Raw genomic sequence first — 23,854 nt, forward strand, 5'->3', positions numbered from 1 at the left:
AAATTTTTAATGTCAGAATTGGACTGGGCTCTTCTCTTTCTATTATCTGTAGACATTTTGGATTTCTTTTCCTCTAATTTATTAAAATTATGAAATGTACACATAAAGGATTAGAAAATATATTCACCCAGTTTAAAGAAGAGTAATAAAGTGGACATTCATATATATACCCACCATCCAGGTTGAAAAATAGTACACCGCTTGTGTGTCTCAGAAGTTCTCTGTGTTCCTCTCAGTCATGTCCACCCCCACCCCTATGCAAGGTAACTTCTTATCCTGAAGCTTATGTGGAAGATTTGGACACTTTTATTAAAAAAGAAAGAGAAAGAAAAATAATGATAAAAAATAGTAACAATAAAATTTTCAGGAAAAATATAATGTAGATGCATTTTTTTTCTAACATTCCACAAAAGAATAATTTGTTTAGGATTGAGAAGTTTAATGCTTGTCTTAGTCTGCTTAGACTGCTATAACGACATTGATTTCTCATAGTTCTGGAGGCTGGGAAGTCTAAGATCAAGGCACCTTGAGGCTTAGTTGTGGTGAAGACCCTCTTTCTGGCTTATAGACAAACCACCTTCTTGCTGTGTCTTCACCTGGTGGAGAGAGAGAGGGAGAGAAAAAGTTATTTGGTCTCTTCTTTAAAAAGAGTACTAATTTCATCATGAGGACTTTACCCTCTTGCCTCTCCTAGTACCATCACATTGGGGGTTAGGTTCTCAATATATGAATTTTGGGAGGGCACAGACATTCACTCTTGAAGGATTTCAGCTATTTACACTGTGTCACTGAAATTAGAACTAGTGTAAAAGGAAAAGATCACATACATATAATGCAAATATTCAGTGGGAGGCTGGCACCCAACCCACCCTTGTCTGATAAGGGATAATTGGAAATTTTCTCTTTTGGCCTAGCAGTTTGAGGGCAGACAACCTCTTCTGACCTTATTTCCTCCTGATCTTTGTGGACATATACCAGCAGCATTTCCTTGTCTTACTATTTGTCATAGCTTGCTAAAAAAATCACATACACACACACACACAACACATACACCTAAATACACGTATGCGCTTTCTTTGTAAAGCTCTGTTTGAAATATACTAAAGAGGGTTGTTCCTGAAGTAATCTTGCAATCATGTCTGCTCTCATCCTTTGTTCTTCTTTCAGCCACACATTCCCAGTCTTCATGGGATTCCCTGACTACGTGGGATTGACTTTTGCCTTCACAGGTACTTATCTACAAAAGATAGAGTCAGAAGGGCCTGAGATCTACAAAAGATAGAGTCAGAAGGGCCTGAGTCTCAAAGCTTTCTTGCTGCTACTGCCATGTGCTTTTTCAGGCCCCTCACTGCTTACCTGAGGGCTGAGCCCTACCTTTAGGACCCTCAGGTTCCTATGGATTCCTGTCTTGAATGTGATGTACCATCTTGTTTTTTCTTGACTTGTTGACTCTTCATCAACAAACATTAGAATGCTAACTCTGCGTAGGCAGCTATACCAAAAACTGTGGATGTGATGTGGTGCCTGTCCTTTTTATGGGTTGGTCATTTTGGAGACTCTTGTGTGCTTAACTAGTGTTCACAGGCTAATATGATCTCTAGCCTTTATAGGCATTTCTCTTGACCCAGAATTTAGACTCTACTAGACCACAGGCTTCTGGATTTTACCTGGAGTGGCCACTTCATTTTTCTACCCCTGTCAGGAGTTACCAACCTTGGTGTGGCTTTCCTGGATGAATCAGTTCATTTAGGACTTTTCTCCTATCTTCTCTAGTCCTAACCATTCTGGTTCCTGGAGCTGATATTGATAGTAAATTTGCTATAATGGACCATATACAGTCAATGCTAGAATTTCTACCAGGGCTGTAAAAATGTATGGTTTTAAGATTAAATTAAAAATAGTTCCTCTGAAAGACCTAAATAGAATAGCTTCTCTCTTTTTCTGTGTCAGTCCCTTTGGGATTTGGCTGCTTCTGGAACCTTATAAAGGTTTTGCTTTTGATCCAAACACCGCAAAACACTGTGAATGTGAGTAAGATTGTCTACATGGACTGAAAATTTAAGACCATTTAATGAAAGTTGTCTGGCTGTAGGAAAAATGCTCATTTTATAGAAATTATCTTAAAGCTTTGATTTATAAATTTGTTGTTCTGTATTTTTCTACTACTACTGATTTTATTTTATTACTGGCACAATATATAATTAGGATAGAAGGAATGCATGTGCTTATAATTATTTAAAATGATTTCAAGACGTATACTTAGAGAATTGAGTGCAAACAGTTAAAAGATAAAAATTCAGTTTTAGTATTATGCAAAACGTCTAGACCCTATAATTAGCCTGGAGTAGACTAAATTGCATACCTCTAATCACTATTTTAAACATCTTTCAAAGTGACATCAATTGTCATCAAATTTGCTTACTATAAGATTTTGCTGGATAAATGTACTTATGTTTTCAGTATATATGGTTTTTAGTATCTTTATGATTAAAAACATGTTAGTACGACTAAGTTTTTTAAAATTTGTTTTCATTACAATTAAGTGATGGTTTTGTGTTGTCTGATTTTCAACAGACCACGTAAACAGGTTGGTGTTAATGCAACTGTGGCTTTAGCAGGATCTTGATCATTAGCTCTCAGATTAATTTCTATGTAAAGGAATTTTGTTATCAATCTAATCTGTAGAACGAGTGTATCACTTTACATCTTGGTAATTGAGGCATAGTGTTTTAGTTGAGGTACACAGAAATATGTAGAATTAGGAGAAACTTTCAGCAGCTCTTTACAACATATAGGCAATATGAATGGAACTGTTCTTTCAGCACCTTCTGAAAAAGATTGGCCTGGACTCATCCCAGTATGCAATAGCTGATTATTTGACAAAGCATGTATCAAATAGATGAAAATATCGAATAGATGTATATGTTAATAGTCTCCAACTTCCAATTTAGCATAGGTGTATATTTAGGGAAGGAGATGATGACAGTCATACTCATATTCACTCTTTTAGACTTAGAAGTTTACTTAGAGAACCTAGAATCAACCTTCTTGCTTTTTATAAGGGAGAAGACTAGTTTGACAGTATTAGTGACTTCTCTGGGATCTCAGAGATGGTCAGCTTTTAGGTGCCTGTTTAGTTCAGGCATTCCTCTGTGACTGGGGATATGACAGTGAGCACAGTGACAAAAGGCTGGTTAGCACTCCCATAAATGGCACTTAACTGAAAGTCCACACCAGTTGCAAGAATTCTCCTTTCCAAAGGAGCTACAAATGACTGGTAGTTTTTCCAATAAATTCTGTAATTTTCAGAGGTATCTTACCTTGTTATTATTTTTAAATGGCACATAACTTAGAAGTAGGAAAATCCTCTTTGTTAGAGAAATTAGTTGTACTTTAGGTAAATCATGATTTTTTTTTTAAACAATGGAAGGTCCAATGAATAATTTTTTTATGCCATGAAATGTGCTCAGAAGGTGGGCTTATTTGAAAGTAATTTTTCTAAATGGTAATTTAAAAAAAGGTACCATTTTGTATGACAATAATTTTTTACCCACATGAAGAAAGCATTAAAAATTATCTGTTCTCTTCCTCTTCTTGCTAGGTTGTGTTCTTATCTGTCATAGTGGTTTGATATTACTGTAGAAGTATGTTTCTAATTGCTACATTGTGGCAATTACTTAAACATATCTACTATTTGAGAAGAACCAGCCTGGCAAGGTGGCTCATGCTTGTAATACCAGCACTTTGGGAAGCCAAGGAGGGAGGATTGCTTGAGCCCAGGAGTTGGATACCAGCCTGGGCAGGATAGTGAGACTCCCTCTCTCTAAAAAAAAACAAAAAACAAACCTGAGCTGTGCATGGTGGCACACACCTGTGGTCCCCAGCTACTCTCGAGGCAAAGGTGAAAGAATTGCTTGAACCTAGGAGATTGAACCTAGGAGATTAACTCACAATAGTGATGAGTCATGATTTTTCCACTGCCTTCTAGCCTGGGTAACAGAGCAAGAGCCCGTCTCAAAATAAATAAATGAAAAGGACCAAAATTATCATCTCTAAACATTCCTGTGTTATGTATAAAGGGTACCATGATTGCATAGAATATTGTTTTCTGTATAGTACAGAGAAATCTAGGGTGACAACTTCAAATGCCTTTTACTTTACAGGGCTGTGCAGACATGCCCTCGGCCTGTCTCTTGGGGATTTGTTCTACAGAGGCCTCCTGTCTCAGTTCAGCCAGTAGATACTTTCCAGGCTCAGGCTGTGGTGGTGCAGGAGAAATCAAGAGTTTGGGCACAAAGAGAGGAAGGTAGGACGCAAAGAGAGGAAGAGAGCACACAAAAGGCAGTAGTAGTTCTTACTATTCCTTTATGAAATCAGTGTAAAATTGCAAAGTACACATTAACATTTGCATAACAAATTTTAGGACAAACATCTATGATTTACAATGAAAGAATTTAAAGAAATGGCAACATTTAGGTAAAAAGCTTTATCTTTGTTAATCGTTTCTTTATTTCTCATCTTCTTATTTTTCCTCTCACTCAGTGTCTTTGGCCGTTAATTGAATGAGTGGAGGACAGTTAAAGCCATAGGTTTTCATATGTGGAGCGGCTGTTCCTCAGTGTCTTTGCTGGTCTCTTGCCGTTCTCTCCTGCTGCTAACATTAATTACTTTGCTGATGGCTCTAATTGACCCAGTAAAAGAATCTTATTTGTGTTCAGCCTTTCCCAGGCCTTGAAGTCTTTGTAGCTTCTGCTTGCTCTCAGCCTTTATAGCCTTCCTAGTTCTGAGCTCTAGTCCTAGAGTTCCCTTTCCTCTGAAAGTCCTACCCCTTGCTTAAGCCTGTGGGTCTGTTTCTAAACCAACCTTTTCAACACTGTTGTCCCATATCACTGATGCCCCAGCTCAACTGGACTTTTAGCTTTTCCCTGAATATGCCTCCTTGCCTTTTCCTGTTTCATGGATTTGTACACACTGGTCCCTGTCTATGGGATCTTCTCTTTCCTGCCCATATTTCCCTGTCCAAATTTTATCATAAAGATTGCTTAAGCCCTGCTTCTTCACTGATGGGTTCCCTGATCGTATTAATGGAAATTAATTTTCTCCTTGAGGGCTGCTTGATGCTTTGTTTGTTATTTGTGGGAGTAGGCTAAATGTTAACTTGGCTTATTTTAGCAATGAGATTATACTCACCTTGAGGGTGAGAGTGCATTTTGTTTCTCTTTCTGTCCTCGCCTACTCCCACTAGCGGATGTTCAGGGACCATCCCATCTCATTGAGTTTAGGGGACGTAGGGGAAGCCTGGCCAGCTGCGGCTCCCTGCATGGTGGGTGATGATATGAATGTTTGTGGCTCCTGGCCTTTCCTGGACCCGAAACTAGTCACTAATTAAATAATTCTTTATTAAAGGAGCTATGCTTCTTTCCCTTTAAAAATATAGCTTGTATTGTGGTTTCTTCTTAAAATGGCAGTATACATTCGTTGTAAAAATTTTAGGAATTAAAATTAAGCAAAAGAAAGAAAATAAAAACTATTGAAAGTTCTACAGGAAACAGTAGCTCACCGTTATGTTTGGTGTGTATCTTTTCAGACAGTTTTCGATATGTAAATGTATGTGTATAAACATACTTCTATAATCAAGCATAGTATTCTTTTATTTTTCTTTTCACTGAATGATGTTGTGAACATCTTTCTAAGTGTCTGAAAGCACATAGAAAGCTACCCTCACCTACATCATGCTGTATTGTTTTTGTCTAGTTATTTCCTCAGGAAACCCTTATGAGTAGAGCTTGTAGATTAAAGGGTGAACATGCTTTCAGGGCTTTTGACACCTAGCCAAATTGCCCTCTGCATGCCAGTTTCCTACCTCCTTGCCAGCAGTGGCTACTGTCATTCATTTTTATTTTCTAAAGTGATGGTGGAAAATGATCTCTTTCATTATTTTAATTTACAAGTATTTTATTGCTGGTGCAGCTGTGGGTTGGTATATGATTGATGACCATTAATATTTCTTGTTTTCTTTTTTTCATGAGTTGCATTTTGTATATTCTCCATGTGTCCTTTGTCTACTTTTCTATTGGGTTGTTTGTTTTTATTTGGTTTAGTTTTTAAGTGCTTCTTCTGTTAAGGATGGTAACCCTTTGTTTTTCATAAATGTTGCAGATGTGTTTTCTTAGTTTGCCTTGAAATTCTGTTTATGGTATTTTTTAAATTATTCATGGAAGTTTAAAAGCTTTTTATAGTCTTATCTATTTTTATCTTTATGACTTCTGGGTTTAATATCCTACTTAAGAGGCCTCTTCTCTTTAATATTCAGCTGTATTTCTATAGTAAACTTATGGCCTTATGTTAAAACATATGTACCTTTAATGCATATATCATTTGTTTGCTATAAAATGCAATTTATAGGTCTTATTTTCCCCAAATGTTTAGTCATTTAATCTAACCATCTTTATTCTTTATTAATTGTCTTCTTTGTAGATTTAACATATCATATTATTGTATATTAAGTTTTTGATATGAACTTGAATCTCTTTTTGGACTTTCTGTTGTGTGCTTTGGGCCACCTGTCTAATTAGGCCAGTGTTCTATACCGTTAGTTACTATAGTAGTAATATAAGGTCTTTTTTGTTACTCCTCTTTTTTCAAAAAACGTTTGGGCTAGTCTCAAGCATTTTTTTAAAGACAAATTTTAGAGTCGTTTTATTAAGTTAAAAAACTTCCCAAGATTGTATTCAGAATTATATTAAAACTATAGAGTAGGCTAAGGGTAATAGACATCTTTATAATATTGAATGTTATAGACAATCAGATAGTACGATTCATTCAGTCATGACTTCTTTTGTTTCTTAGTAAGATTTTACACATACATATTTCTTCATGTTTATTTAAACCCAAGTTTATTCATAGGTTATATATATGTGTATGTATATTCATATACATATATTTCTGTATACATTATGCATATATAAATAAATCCAATTATATTTGTACATATATAAAATTTGTTGTTGTTAGTAGAAACTTTTCCCCCTAGATCATTTTTAGATGTTTTTTATTGGTTGGTACATGTAGAAATGTATTTTGTTTTTGCGTATTTATCTTGTAACCAGCCACCTTACTTAAATCTTATTATTTCTGATAGTTTTTCTGTTGGTTTCTTTTTTATTCTTTTGGCTATTTTATATACACCTAGGAAGAATAGAACACCATATAAACAAATGTGCAGTTTTTCTGTATAGAATGAAAAAGGAAGAAAGAGCAAATTATTTTCCTAAAATGTGGCAAAAACTGGACTTGGAAGAGAGTAGTTTCTTCTGTACAAGGTTACACAAAGGCAGGGCTGATCATGGATCCTCATCCATTTTCTGCAATTTCACTATGTGTGATGCTTGCTTTATAATTATATTAATAAATATTGGATATATCAGAAAAGAACCTGGATTAGCAATATTCACCAGCTATATTCATTATTAGCTTTGAAATTTGTTCATCATAGCATTTCAGTCATATGCAACTGTGCAGAAGATATGCCTTTTTTATTTGGATCCAGTTTTCCTTGTGTTCAATTTTTTTTGTTTGTTTATGACATATGGGGGGGTAAAGCTAAATTGTGAGAGGAACCATGATTCTGTCATAAAGGAATCTCAAAATTACTGGAAACTTGAAGAGACCTGGTAGCCACAACTAGAAATGTGTTATCTACTTCATATGGTCAGGCTTTAAGTTAGGGAGAAGAAATGAAACATCTTTCATTTTTTATGTAATGATTTTTCTTCTGATATCACCCTCCTCACAAGGGAACTCTCACTGGCTTTTATTGGCTGATCAAGCCAGCTGAGTGGGGGCTCTCAGCTCTTACACCACCTCAAGTTCATCCCTATTTCTTTCCTAATTCTTTTCTTTCTCCACTCTACGATTAGCTTGCAGCCCTGCCTATGTTTCTTGTCCTCATTATACTGGGTTTTTCTAAACTTTATTATGGTTAATGGGACCATTACCTGAGATGCAGTAGTACCTACACATTTACATTTCCACTGCAATCTCTCATGTGGTTTAGGAGCTCATTAAATTTCTCTTGTTACCCTAAAGAAAACCTCTACACCCTGTTGATGCAAGGAGCATTCTCCGCCTGCAGCACTGTTCCTATGAAATATGCCCACACTTCCCAGCCCTTGCTGGCATGCCATCTTTGTCTGACTTAACACAAAGCCTCTATGCAACCTATAATTATTTTCACCCACTTAATATATCATTGCTACACGCTTAAATCCCAGCCTTTCCATGTCCTAAATCTTTTAATGTAGCTTTAAAGTCTTACTGTATTGTTTATATTCAAAGGAGTATGTATTTTTTAGCTGAAACAATTTTTGGCATAAAAACTATTTTAGGTGGTATAAGTCTAATTTTTTCTTAAAACTTTAGAAAAGTAATGATTGAAAAATTGTTATACTTTTAAAGTCTTGTTTTGAAAAAGAAAAGCAATATAAGAGCAAGCATAATCATACGTTACAAACTTATGTTTATATGCATGTACTGAGTTTAAATTCTGTGCCTGTCTTTATTACCACATACAGTAATTATTTAGTGAATTTAAAATATCCTATGTTTATACAAGGACAAAACAAAGAAGCTTCTAATGGAAAGAGGGAGTCAGCATGGTGTTCTACTGTGGCTTCATGGAGCCTTGGGTATAACAATGTCACTATGGTCAAGGCTCCATGAAGTTGAGGGTCTCCAGAAGGACAGCATTGGTTGTTATTAAATGAATGAAATGTGGACCTGGCAGGAAGGGGTGGTAGGAGACTTCCTGGATGAATGTCAGGGCTTATTTGGGTGTGATTAGGGTTCCCAATTCTGAGAAGTTAAGCGCTGTCAAGACGAAGATAATCAGATGACAGATTTTGCATGAGAAATATGGGCATTTGTGGTACTCCTTTTATAGATATCATTTAATTTTTTACTCTTTGTTTAACTCCTGTTCCAGTCCCAATTTGAACACATATGGAAGTAATTTACATGTTTTACTACTGAGAATTGAATTAGGGTATTTGTGCTACTGTTTACTTAGGAACAAAGACATTGTATGGCAAGGTGCATGGCCAGTCACCATCTGACAAGTTCAGTGTCTTGCAGTGAACGTGGTCTCATAGCTTCCTGACTTCCATATCTTACATTGCTGACTCCTCTTCCCCAGATCTACCTACTGATGTTACGCACTGAGAGAGAGAGCCTCAGGCACCTACTCAAGGCCTTCCCAAAACAGTGGCTATGTTAGACTGTTTTCACACTGCTAATAAAGACATACTCAAGACTGGGTAATTTATAAAGAAAAAGAGGCTCAATGGACTCACAGATCCATGTGGCTGGGGAGACCTCACAATCATGGTGAAAGGTGAAAGGCATGTCTTATATGGTGGCATACAAGAGAGAATGCAAGCCAAGTGAAAGAGGTTTCCCCTTATAAAACCATCAGATCTTGTGAGACTTACTCACTTCCATTAGAACAGAATCAGAAAAAAACACCCCGATGATTCAGTTATCTCCCACCGGGGTCCCTCCCACAACCTGTGGGAATTATGGGAGCTATAATTCAAGATGAAATTTGGGTGGGGACACAGCCAAATCATATCAGTGGGCGTGTGAAACATGACAGGACCCAAAAGCAACTGGAGGAGAAGACATACTCACAGACTGCTTGCTTACTAGAACCTCAGCTTTTGAGTATTTCTCACCTCGTAGATCAGCCTGACCTTCCATGTAGAACTCGATATGTGTACCTTAAATTTGGCCTTTATGTAGGGTAACCATATGCCCCAGTTTTCCTAGGATAGCCCTTCCTGGTTTATGTATGTATGTTGTCCTGGCACAATTATTAATATGCCTCTTTTCACTTCCAGAAATGTCCTAGTTTGGATAATAAATTCTATGGCCATCCGGTTGTTAGGGGTTGGTGCTTGCTACCATTCATCTAGTTTTTTTTACCTAGTTCTGCTAGTGACGGAATGCTGTGGGGGCCTCTAGATTGTTTGAGACAAGCTAGTTCTTAACAACTCACTCAGTTTCCTAGTTAGGAAAAGACTGAGTGCTTAACACAACATTTCAGAGAATATAGATTTTAGAACTAGAAAGGACTTCTGGAGACTGGTAGTTCAACCACTTTTTACAATGAAGTAAACGATTTTAAGTCATATGGAAAAATGGTTTCCTTTGTGGTCCAATGTATATCTTTTCTAGTAGTTTTCCTCAAATCCCCAGGCCCAGTTAGCCACGTTGTCTTGTTCTGAACAATTATTTTCTTTGATTAGCTTGCCTCTAAACTTTCCTGACCAGAATTGCTCCAAAGAGAAGCATTTTTTTTTTTTTTTCTGGAGACAGTCTCGCTTTGTCGCCCAGGCTGGAGTGCAGTGGTGCGATCTCAGCTAACTGCAATGTCCGCCTCCCAGGTTCAAGTAATTCTCCTGCCTCAGCCTCCTGAGTAGGTGGGATTACAGACACACGCCACCATGCCTGGCTAATTTTTGTATTTTTAGTAGAGACGGGGTTTCACCATGTTGGCCAGGCTGGTCTCAAACTCCTGACCTCATGATCTGCCTGCCTCATCCTCCCAAAGTGCTGGCATTACAGGCATGAGCCACTGCACCAGGCCAGTTCTTTGTTTAAAGTAAGGGGTTCAAGTTATTTTCCAAAAAACTGGGATCTACCCTTCTTGGTTAATAGCTTTCCTAGGTACTAAGGAATCTTGGTATCTAACTTTTTCAGTTATTAGAATCCTTGGCTTCTCCCTATGGAACTTCCCTGTAATTGAAGATATAAAATTTTGGAAGTTTTGATCACATGGCTATTTATGTGTCTACTTATATTAGAGATATGAATCTTGGCCAAGTGCTTTGGGAGGCTGATGCAGGTGGATCACAAGGTCAGGCGATTGAGACCATCCTGGCCAATATGGTGAAATCCTGTCTCTACTGAAAATACAAAAAAATTGGCTGCGTGTGGTGGTGCATGCCTGTAGTCCCAGCTGCCTGGGAGGCTGAGGCAGGAGAATTGCTTGAACCAGGGAGACAGAGATTGCAGTGAGCCGAGATCGCACCGCTGCACTCCAGCTTGGTGACAGAGTGAGACTCTGTCTCAAAACAAAACAAAACATCCATGTCCCTACAAAGGACACAAACTCATCGTTTTTGATGGCTGCATAAAATCCATCGTGTATATATGCCACATTTTCCCTGTCCAGTCTATCACCAATGGGCATTTGGGTTGATTCCAGGTCTTTGCTATTGTAAACAGTGCTCCAGTGAACATTCGTGTGCACGTGTCCTTATAGTAGACCATCATTCTCAGCAAACTGACAGAAGAGCAGAAGATCAAACACCGCATGTTCTCACTCATAGGCGGGTGTTGAACAATGAGAACACATGGACACAGGGAGGGGAGCACTACACACTGGGGTCAGTTGGGGAGCAATAGGGGAGGGACAGTGGGGGGGTGGGGAGTTGGGGAGAGATAGCAAGGGGAGAGATGCCAGATGTAGGTGATGGGGAGGAAGGCAGCCAATCACACTGGCACGTATGTACCTATGCAATAATCTTGCATGTTCTTCACATGTACCCCAAAACCTAAAATGCAATAAAATGGAAACAAAACAAAACAAAAGAAACGTGAATCTGATACTTAAGGATTCCAACAAATACACACACACACACACACACACACACACACACACATCTGTACACAAACACACAAAACCTTCCTGAGGTAAATCTCTTTTTGTGAATTTTCAGTTCCTAAATATAATAGCAGTTCTGCTCGTATATTTGCTGATGATTGTGAAATTCTTTGAGTGTAAATTTCTAAAAGTTTTTTTTGTGATAAATCCTGCAATCAGCAATCAGTATAGTTTAGACAATATTTCAGTGACAAACATAAAATCTGAGACTTTAACACTGTAAAATGTTGTCTCTTCCCTGCACTGTGGTCCAGTGCAATTTGGGTAGCTCTTTTAGGCAGTTCTTCTTCAAATCATGGTGGAAGGGTCTAGGCTACATTCATATTTCAGTTATGCCATCTGGAGCATGTGGCTTCCAGGCTTGCCATGGAAGAGAAAGCCTAGGTAATCCTGCAGGGATTTTAGTGGTCACACTAGAGGGGCAGACATCACTTCCTTCATCTCTTATTAGCCAAGATCCGTTTTCTTGGCCCTAACCTAACTGCTGGAGAAGCTACAATGTGGTCTTATCATGCCAGGAAGGGAAAAATGAAATAGCATTTGGCGGATACACAGCATTATTTCTGCCACAGTTCCCTCCATTGACCTGATTCTTGGCTCTTTTGTCATGTTTCAATAGCTTTATATTCTCCTGCTGTTACATGTTCTTCATATTTTGAGTAAAATCATATTTAGTCTGATTCTAGAGTTTCTAGAGGTTTTACAACTTTGGTGGTGCAGATTCACCATGAGGGTGTAGAGCGAGTGGGTTCAAGAGTTTCCTTGTTCTAGTTCTTCCACTCTCTTTCACTGGCTTTGAACTTCCATCCTGTGTTTATCCATTTACTTATAAAGGTCGCTCTCTTTCAACAGATAATCTGCATAAGAAGCATGGGAGTAGCCACAGAATATAGCTTTTCTGTAGCTTTGGTGATTGAAAAAAATGTTTATTTTAGAACTTAGGACATTCAGAGTTTGCCCACAAGTTATTAGCATCTTCAGAACCAAACATCCAATTGGCTGATCAACAAAGTAAAATGCCAGTTTATGTTTGGGTCCACAATTGCCAAATCAATGAGTATTAGCATTTCAGAACATTGTGTTTCCAATAGGAAATTGTATTAGGACTACAGAGAGCAGAGGTGGAGGAAAGGACAACTCATCTTCAGGGAGATGGAGGGGTAGATTACCTGTTCCTTCTCTGCTGGGTGGGGCAGGAGACACACCACTGCACAATCAACTATTCAGTTCTTCCTTTTCAGTGTTCCTTGTCCATCATCAAAAATTACATTTCAATATTGTTTCAAGACTTTTATAATTAATTAGGTTACATTTCAGTTGACATAATTCACTCTGAAGGAGATTACAAAATAATGTTTTTGAGTGAGGTGATCAGTCTTGCACATTTGTGCTGATTTTGCTTAGTTTCAATTCAAGAGTTGCATTCTTCATCCTTTTTCCAAGCCGATATAGCAGGTGTTGGTAGATGTTTGCTTACTCAGCACATATTGATTAAGGCCCTATGCATTAGGCATTATACCAAGTGCTAGGGATACTGTGATGAGCCGAAGAATTAGTTTCAAGGGAGGCTGGCTGTGGTCAGACAGAAGGAAAGGATGGAGTAAATGGGGATGTGTGCTATTTATAGGAAGTAGAAGAGTGTACTGGCGCAGTGAGGAGGGGCATATGGTGGTGTATTTGTCTCAGTGTTTGCCTTAGACCTCCTGAAAAGTAGCTGTTTTTCTTCTTTAAGATTCTAAAATGCCAGAGATACTAGAAATAGGTATGTGCATGAGAAAAAGAGACCCTTAAAAAGAGGGAAATAGGATAATTAAAGTGACCTTTATCAGATTTGGGAATTCATGATTAGAAAGCAGTTCTCTGCCCTTCTAATTACAGACAAAATTAAAATAACATTGTTTCCAACTCTTCGACATGCCTCAATGATTGAGTGGTTGAAAATATTGAAAATAATGAATTAACTGTAGAGAGTCACAGTTAGAAGGCAGTTAGGGAGACCTCTCTGCCTCCTGGTGTTGCAGAAGAATGGTACCATCACCAGCTCTCTCTATGTATATCACAGTGCTGGTAGCCAGTTGAATTAATTATCAGTGAAAGAACTTTCTGCACCCTGTCAGATATTCCCCAAGTATACAGAGTTCAGTAGTTATCATTAGTTTTACTATCTGAGATTTTTAAAAGAAAATGAGTAGACATACCACAATTTAGTTTCAAGTGTAGAATTATCCTTCAATACACATTTGATTTGTGATTTTAATGGGAAACATGTCTAAAGTTTAAGCATTGGCTTCCTTTCTGTGTTGGAAAGGTTGTCCTTCAGGACACACAGGAAACTATGCTCGACGTACCCAGGAGGCCTCCAGTTACTCTGTTGACTGATGCTCAGCATCCCTTTGAAGCGCTGTTCACTGGATCATTTTTAGAATGCATCAGACGCAGGTCTCAGAATGATGCAAAATCATTGAGTCCTCCCATTCTTCAGTTAAAGAAGTAGTGTCACAGTTTCCTACCAAGAAAACCTACTATGAGGCATAATTATAGAAAATCAGAATAGCAGAGTAGGGCAGGAGCTGAGGAATGTTCTGCTTCAGCCTTTTATTTTACATAAAAAGAAATAAAGATCCAAGTTTAGGGCATACACCTGGCTCGGATGGGACCTACTCCTGTCCTTCAGTTCCCATTAGGGTATACACCTGGCTCAGAGTGGGACCTATAGCTCTGATATACCATTATAGTCCTTATTAACAGTACCTGTGCCATAGTAAGTGGTAAATGCGAGTTATTGCTTGTCATTATTCCTAGTGATAGAGCCCAAACAGGAACCTAGATGCCCTAACAATCCAGAGCTCTTCCGGAGGCTCATATTTTATATTTCCACATTGTATAGGGAGAAATATGTTTTAAGAAGTTGAGTTAAAATAAAGATAGTGACAGCCACAATACCTATTACTATGTACCTACTCAGCATAGTCAGTACTCTGTACTAAGTACTAGGCTAAATACTGCATTTCTTAGCCCAGTACTGCATAGTCTGAGCTAAGTACTGTATATTCATGATTTTTTTTAATCCTCACAGGGTTCTATGAGATTCACACTCTTGAGCATCTCCATCTGACATACAAATTGGGGAAATCTCCCAGGGTCACATGATTAATAAGGCACTGAACTAGGTTTTAAACCTTGTTCAAAGACTTTCTTAACCTTTATTTTATTATTTATTTTAAATTTATTTTTCTTTCTTTCTTTTTCGTTCAGAGACAGGGTCTTTTTCTGTCACCCATGCTAGAGTGCAGTGATGCAATAATAGCTCACTGCAGCCTCAACCTTCTGGTCTTAAGCGATCCTCCCGCCTCAGGCTCCCTGGTAGCTGGGACCACGGGTACATGCCACCACACCTAGCTAATGTTTTCAATTTTTTTAGATATGGGGGTCTTGCTATGTTGCCAGGCTGGTTCTCAAACTCCTGGCCTCAAACAGTCCTTTGCCATGGCCTTCCAAGGTACTGGAATTATAGGTGTGAGCCACTGTGCCTGACCCCTTACCCTTTCTTTTATACCAGGAATTGGCAAACTACTGCACACAAGCAATATTTGGCTATTCCTAACTTGTACAGTCTGCAAGTTAAGAATGTTTTAAGTATTTTTTAATGGTTGAAAAAAATTAAAAGAAGGGTAACATTCTGTGACACATAAAAATTATGTGAAATTCCAATTTTAGTGTCCATACAGTTTTATTGGAATATAGCCATGCTCATTTGTTTATATATTGCCCATAGCTGTTTTTGCAATGTAATGGTTGAGCTCAGTAGTTGTAGTGAAGACTGCATGGGCTGCAAAACCTAAAATATCTATTCTCTGGCCTTTATAGAAAACACTTGGTGGTCTTTGTTTTATGCTATTCCTTGGTGATTACATTTTATGACATTCCAATTGTTTAGGGCGTAATTGTGGAATTTTTATAGGATCTGTCTCCTCATGTTCCTTGCCTTTTGGTTTGTTCCATATCAATTAACATATCAATCAGATTCTGAATAGTGTGTGTAAAAAGAGTTCAGCCTTAGATTGTGTCTTGTCTTTTTTTTTCGTAGACTGGCTAGTGATTTGTTCCTGGATACTGTGTGAGACTCTTAATGATAGCCTGTTTTTGTTTTTGTACTAACCATGGACTGCAGCTATTTGTGGTCTGCATGCATCTCACGTTCCTTTATTGAGCTGATTGTTTTTAAATCTCCAAGTGTCTTAGATGCAGAAATCACTCTATTTTCTTTCCTTTGTAGTGGTTTGTTGTCTTCTGATTATGTGGAGATTCACTACGAAAATGGGAAACCACAGTACTCTAAGGTACGGTTACCGGCGTCGGCAAGTCCTGTAGTATAAGTGTACTTATAGAGTTGATCAGTGCACACTGCATTGTTTTGCTGTCTCAGTAAAATCATCTGTGCTCTTTTGCAATGATACTGTTTTTAGTGAGGAGAAATTTATTAAAATGTGCAAATGTTTGAGGTAACATTAGGTATTCAGGACAGATGATACTGTTTTTAGTGAGGAGAAATTTATTAAAATGTACAAATGTTTGAGATAACATTAGATATTCAAGACAATAAGGAAATGTTTATTGTTTTGATTATAGATACAGTACCTTTTGTGATAGTATAAAGAGCTATACGGTTCCAAATCAGCACCTGAAAGTAGTCAATAAAGAAGGACCAGGCTCATGGCCATCAATCTGGATTGGGCTGTTAGAATGACTCTTAAGTGCAAATGACATTGCTGCCCAAGAAGGGCAGAGGACAGGTGGGGGATGTGAGATTTAGACAGTACTTTTTCTCTAGCCTTCACAACAATTCTATGAGGTGGATGTTATTATTCCTGCTCTACTAAGGAAGAAATTAAGGGAGAGGGAAAATAAGCCTGCTTAAGGCCACTGAGCATTGAATATGAGGGTACTTGGGTATCTGGTTCCTTCATTTGGGCATGAACTTTCTTTTCTTCAGGGAGAATTAATAAAGAGGAAGTGGATTAGGATTAAAGCAAGAGAGGGATTATTTGTATATAAGAAACAGTGATCTCCATCAGTCAGGGTGAAGATCCCCAGAATGGCTACAGAAAGAAACTCTGACTTAGGGAGTCAACAAGTGCCACTGAACCTAGCAGTGTCCTCAGTGTCCTGGCTACTGGGGGCACAGGAAAGGAAACAAAGTGGGGAAACATCACTAGATTTGTTGTTTGTTTTTTTTCCTAGATTTCTAACACATGTCAGCCTGAAAACAGCACCTTTCCCATGTGTGGACTTGTGCAGCATAGGTAACTGAGATTTTCAGTCTGATGGCTTCTCAGCAAATATTTATAGGTGTCCTTAATTATAAATACACCAGGAGGCCCTGGCATTTCTCAGGCTTTATAACATTCCAATTCACAAGTGGGCACATTTGTAATTGGATGTGTTTTCCAGCTTTTGAGTTTTGTGCCACAGATTAAGAACTTAACATGTATCGTTCTTATTAGTTGTCAGTACTTGCCTTAGGTTGCATTTGGGGGCTGTTGAATCTCCCTAAAAGTTAATGCTGTGGAAAGTGAGCAAAAAAGCTAAATCAAGTGTGGGAATGAGCTTCCTGGCATTTGTACAAACTGAAGCTTCTGTCAGCTGTGCCAGGAGCACTGCGGATGCTGAATCATGAGCTTGGAGTAGACGAGATTGCAGGGAACTTTATAGACTCAGCAAATGAGCCACCTTTGCAGGACACAGAAACCTGATCCAAACTTCTCACTAACGCACTCAGTTACTTTTATTTTTTCTTTTTATAAGAAACAGAATAGCTAATTGGCCTCCAGAGGTCATTTGAGGTCCCAAAAGGAGGCCTTATCATTAATAAGACACTCCAAATCTGGTATCAGTTGTAACTAAAACTTAAAATAAAAGATATTTCAACTCTAGCAAAAGAAATTGTGTTTACTGCAGTTTGTTTCTGTGTTCACTGCTTTTCTCCAAACAGCTCATATACCCAAACTTATGTGCTTCATAGATAATGAATTAACAGTCTCTTTTTTATATGTCTATATTTATATACATCAAGAAAATCCAAGATGATGTGGTACACACTATTTTGTATCGGGATTTAAAAAATGTAACGAATCTTAAAATATTTTAGCATGTATTAAGTAATCTTCTAAACCTTTAATTTTTAAAAACTTCATAGTATTATTTCTAATTCATTTGTTATAATTTGTTTAAAAATGCCATGGTGATAGACATTTTGACTGTTTCCTATCTTTCACTATATGAATAACTTCAAGGAAAGGACTTCCAGATATATTTTGAATACATCCTTTATAATTGCTTCAGGATTAATTCTGAGAAAGGAATTTTCTGTGTCAAAGAGTTGGTACAATTTTTTTACACTCTCGAATATATTAACAGTTTTTCTTTCCGAAAGTTTGTATAAATTCATACTCTTACAACCATTACATACATATGTACATACACACACACACACACACACATATGTATGTGTGTGTGTATATATATATATATATATATATATTAAAGCATTTTTAAATAAACTTCATGAAGATTGTCTTTTATGCTGTTTCAGAAAATCTTTGTACAGGGTACCAGAAAAGGAAATTAATATGTAAGAATGGCTAGGTTAAATGTATTTTCACATATAATGCAGCCTTTTCCCCCCCAAAATCTCAAACTATTTAGACAAAAGTACATGCACACGGTGTACACACACACACATAGACCCACAATAATATCCACATAACTAAAGAACAGTCTATTTGGCTGTGGAGTTAAATATGAATGTGACATGACATTGACAGTATCCCAGGAATTAGTTGCAACCATACTTTGAAAAGAGGATTGTCTAGGTTTTCCCATTTCACCACTACCAAGCCCCTCCCTCATTCCTATTTCTCACTAAGAAAAGATTAATGTCTTGGCTTTCACTTTTATTGCATGGAAGTGGGTTAAAAGTGCATCTTTCCATGTGAAGTAAATTTAGGAGCTGGAGAGGTCAAAAAGAAGCATGTAATATAAATGCTAGGTATCAGTCCCTGGATAAGGAAGAACTTTTGTTCTGCACTTGATGGAGCAATAGCTTTTGTTTAAGTTCCTGCCAGTGCTTTGTGCATAATATATAATAAAACTATTTGGTTGATTTTTTTTTACTACTTTAAAAAGTAATTTATTTACTTTTTATGTTTAAACAAATTTATTGGAGTGTAACATATATCATAAAGCATGTAATTGTTTTTAGTGTATCTACAGAATTGTGCATCAACATAATGTAATTTTAGAATATTTTTATTGCCCTGTAAAGAAACCACACCACCTATTACCTATTAACAGTTGCTCCCTAATCTCTCTTTCACCAGCCATAGATAATCACTAATCTATTAATACTTCCTATCTCAATAGATTTTCCTATTCTGAACATAATTGAAATAATATAATAGGTGGGCCTTTGTGACTCGTTGCCTTTTTTGTCCCAAGCTTTAATGAGATATAATTGAAAAAATAGAAATTGCATATATTTAAGGTATATAACTTAAATTGTATATATAGGAATTATATATATTATACAAAACGTTGTGTTGATATGTTTATACATTGTGAAGTGGTCACTACACTCAAGCTAATGAACACACCCATCACCTCACATAGTTATCTTTTTTTTGTAGTGAGAACATTTAAGATCCACCCTCTTAGCATATTTCAAGTACTGTATATAATACAGTATTGTTAACTGCAGTCACCATGCTGTCCGTTAGATCTCCAGAACGCATTTGTTTTGTGTAACGGAAGCTTTGTATCCTTTGACCAACATCTCATTTCCCCTTCCCTTCAGTTCCTGGCCACCACCATTCTGCTCTCTGCTGCTATGAGTTAGATTATTTTAGATAGGACATGTAAGTGAGATCATTCAGTATTTGTCTTTCTGTGCCTGGTTTATTACACTTAACATAATGTCCCTCAGGTAGATCCATGTTGTCACCAATGGCAGTATTTTCTTCTTTTTTTAAGGCTGCATAATATTCCTTTATACTATGTTTTCTTTATTCATTCATCTGTCAATAGACACTTGGACTGTTTTGATATCTTGGCTATTGTGAATAATGCTTGCAGCTATCATTATCTCTTTGACAGTGATATTTTATTTCCTTTCTATTTTTAATTCTCTGAGGAACCTCCATACTGTTTTCCATAATGGCTGCCCAAATTTAAGTTCTCACCAACAGTTTACAGGGATTCCCTTTCCTCCGCCTCCTCCCCAGCACTTGTTATCTTTTGTTCTTTTGATAATAGCCATCCTAGGTGCTAGCTCATTATGAGTTGATTAGTGAGGTTGAGCACCTCTTCATGTCCCTGTTGGCCATTTGTATGTCTGTGTCTTCTTTTGAGGTATATCTGTTCAAGTCCATTGCCCATTTTTAATGAGGTTATTTGTTTTCTTGCTGTTGAGTTGTTTGGTTTCCTTATATACTTTGTACTTTAAGTCCTCATCAGATGTATACTTTGCAAATATTTTCTCCCATTTTATAGGTCTCTGCAATCTGTTGATTGTTTCTTTTGCCGTGCAGAAGTTTTTTAGTTTGATGTAGTCCTACTTGTCTATTTGTGCTTCTGTTGCCATGCTTTTTACCATGACCAAAAAACTGTGGCCAGGACCAGTGTCAAAAGCTTTATTTGTTGACCAACTTTATTTGTTGTTACTTTACTTGTTGACCAACTTTATTTGTTGTTACTTTATTTGTTGACCAACTTTGCTGATGAGCCTATTTAAAATAAGTTGGTTTTAGCTTTTCAGTTCTTATAAAAGAATAAACATCAATATAACACTCTGAAGGTACTTTTCAAAATTAACATATTTCTGTTGTCTTTTTTTGGTGAGCTGTTAATACATATTTGTCAATCTTACTAATACTTTGATTTCTCTTCTGCTTATAAAAGGAACTACTTCCTGACCAGCAGCATTTGATGAATAGATAGATGAAGTGCCCCCATCCCAACTTCCCTCTACCTTTTTACTGTCATTCTTAGGTGGGGAAAGTGTCTTTTCCTAGGTCTATTTTCTCACCCTGGATTCTTCCTATTCCCTTGCTCATTTTTGCTCAGGGAAGGAAGAGCAGCTTGACTGCTGGGAAAGTATGTCTGTGTGGCCAGTTCCTCCCTCCTTTTTTTTTTTCTTTGTAGAATCCACCCTCCAATAGGAAGAGCATGCTCTTTCCACCTTTCTCCTTTCCAAATTGTGCTGTGGCCACCCTCGTGTGTGTGTGTGTGTGTGTGTGTGTGTGTGTGTGTGTGGCAGAAGTTAGGTTGTCCCATGTTGTCTCTGGCTGGGTGAGTAAGACTAGCTAACTCGTGGGTGCAGCATTAGCAGGCCTATTAGATTCTCAACTAATCCTATCTTCCAGTATAGAGCTATAATAAATGAAGGTGACATTTTGATGTTTCAATTCTATGTCACTCTCTCATTTAATTTTAAACTTGGGTGTGTACCAATTCATACCCACTAGGATGGCTATAATAAAAATGATGGAGAGTAACAAGTGCTGTTGAGATTGTGGAGAAATTAGAACCCTCATACACAGCTCGTGGGAATGTAAAATTTTGTGTGGCTGCTTGGAAGAACAGTGTGGCAGTTCCTAAAAAAGTTCAACAAATAGTTACCATATCACCCAATAGTTCTACTCCTAGGCATATACCCAAGTGAATTAAACACATATGTCTACAAAGAAACTTGTACCTAAATGTTCATAGCATTATTCATAGTAGCCAAAAGGTGGAAACACCCTAAATGTCCTTCAATTGATGAAGGAATAAAGGAAATATGGCATTTTCATCTAGTGTAATTTCTATTCAACCAGAAAAGGAATGAAGTACTGATAAATACTACACCATAGGTAAATCTTATAAGCATTATGCTAAGTAAAATAAGCCATACACATAGGAGCACATATTATATGATTCTGTTTATTTGAAATGTCCAGAATAGGCAAATTCATAGGAACTGAAAGTAGGTTCATGGTTACCAGGGCCTGGTGGAGTGGAGGGGAGCAAAAATGGGGAATGATTGCTAATGAGTATAGGACTTATTTCTGAGTTGATGAGACTTTTCTGGCTAGATAGTGGGGATAGCATATTCACAGAGTTGTAAATTCACAGAATTGTAAAAAAAACAACAACACTGAATTGTATACTTAAAAAAGGGAAACTTTATGGTTTGTGAATTATATCTAAACAACAACAACAACAATAACAACAACAACAAAAACCCAGCTGGGGAATAAGAGTTTACTTACCTACCCTCTTCATCAAACAAGAATCCTTTAAGATTGGCTTTGTAACACATGCTCATGAATAAGCCATTCTGTTCATTCATTAAACAAATATGTTTTTACTAGTATAGCATAATGTCCTTCAGGTTACCCATGTTTGGCAAATGCCAGGATCTCCTTTTTTAAGGCCGGACGCTATTCCATTGTGTGTGTGTGTGTGTGTGTGTGTGTGTGTGTGTGTGTGTGTGTTGAAATAAGCCAGGCACTGAAAGAAAAAATATTCTGTGACCTCATTTATGTGTGGAATCTTAAAAAGTCAAATATATATTTAGGCTGGTGCAAAAGCAATTGAAGTTTCTGCCATCTAAAGTAATGTCAAAATCCACAATTACTTTTGCACCAACCTAAGAGAAACAGAGAGAACAGTGGTTACCATGGGCAGGAGGTAGAGGGGTGGGAGTGGAGTGGTGGGATGGGAAGATTTAAGTTGGATGGTACAAAGTTGCAGTTATATAGGCTGCAACTCTAAAGATGGAATGTATAGCATGAGGGCTATGGTCATTCGTATTGTATGATGGGAATTTGCTAAGAAAGTAGATTTTAGGTGCTCACACCATACGCTTACACAAAAGGTAATTGTGAGGTAGAAACACAACATGTTAATTTGATTGACTATAGTAATAATTTCACTATGTATATCAAATATCATGTTGCATATTTTAGATATACACAACTTTTTTTTTGAGTTGGAGACTCACTCTGTCATTCAGGCTGGAGTACAGTGGTGCAGTCTTAGCTCACTGCAACCTCCTTTTCCTGGGTTCAAGTGATTCTCCCATCTGAGCCTCTAAAGTATCTGGGATTACAGGTATGTGCCACCACACCCAGCTAATTTTTGTATTTTTATTAGAGACAGGATTTCGCCATGTTGGCCAGGCTGGTCTTGAACTCCTGACCTCAAGTGATTCACCCATCTTAGCCTCCCAAAGTACTGGAATTACAGGCGTGAGCCACCGCTCCCAGCCTGATATAGACAACTTTGAAAAAACAAAAAAGGAAAACACAGACACACACACACACACACGCAAACATACACTGATTTAGCTCTTATTGTGACTTAGTCTAGGTCATAGTTCCTGTTCTAGGTACTAGATATGTATCAGTGAACCAAACAGATAAAGATCCCTGCCCTTGTGGGTCTTTGTGTTCTTGTCTCACTTTTATTCTTTTCTTTATCATTATAACCACATCACCCTTTTAGAATGTTCTTTGTGCTTTCCTTATCAAATCATCATCACAGCTCAGGTCAAGCTTGCTTCTAAGAGTGAAGGTTTTGTGGCAGGAGGGCATGGATCGTGGTCGAGTGCAGTGGGTCTCTGTGCACGTGGCTCCTGGCTGGGAGGTAGGGTTGATGCAGAGTGGAGGAGATTGGAGGAGTGAGTGTTCTGAAGACCCTGTCAAGTGTATGAGTAAGAGAGGGTGGGCTCTGCAGAAGCCCATCAGAGTCCCACCAAGGTGCTGTATTGGAGACAGGGGTATTTTCAGACACACAAGTCTGTCTTCCCTTTTCTGAGTTTTTCCCCCCCTTCTTTCTACTTCTTTTCCTTTATTTTCCTCATTACCTCTTCCTTTAGTAATATTTTAATGATTTTTTCAGACTATTTTTTAAATCTATTTTCCCATCTTTTTTACTGCCTCTTAGCTTGCCGTAATTGGGTTTAAAAATTCATGTTTGTGTGCTTTGTTTCTAACCAAAAAGTTAGATAACTTACAGTTTGTATTTCCACTCCTATACTAAAAATGACTCTTTTACTTCTGTATACACCAGAACTTTTTCCCTAGTCTT

At 37.6% G+C, this 23,854-nt stretch overlaps 1 protein-coding gene across 9 annotated transcripts in view; it reads left to right on the forward strand.

The window, feature by feature from the left end:
* ADAM23 (ADAM metallopeptidase domain 23) overlaps positions 1 to 23,854 on the forward strand; it is a 197,204-nt gene that overhangs the window by 64,597 nt on the left and 108,753 nt on the right. For all 9 annotated transcript variants that reach the window (XM_017536899.2, XM_037741493.1, XM_037741494.1 and 6 more), the window contains exon 4: positions 16,002 to 16,065. In XM_017536899.2, the coding sequence (XP_017392388.1) occupies positions 16,002 to 16,065 (64 nt within the window). The remainder of the gene's footprint in view (positions 1 to 16,001; positions 16,066 to 23,854) is intronic.

The sequence above is a fragment of the Cebus imitator genome, unplaced genomic scaffold (assembly GCF_001604975.1).
Source record: "Cebus imitator isolate Cc_AM_T3 unplaced genomic scaffold, Cebus_imitator-1.0 Scaffold101, whole genome shotgun sequence".
Taxonomy (NCBI): Eukaryota; Metazoa; Chordata; class Mammalia; order Primates; family Cebidae; genus Cebus; species Cebus imitator.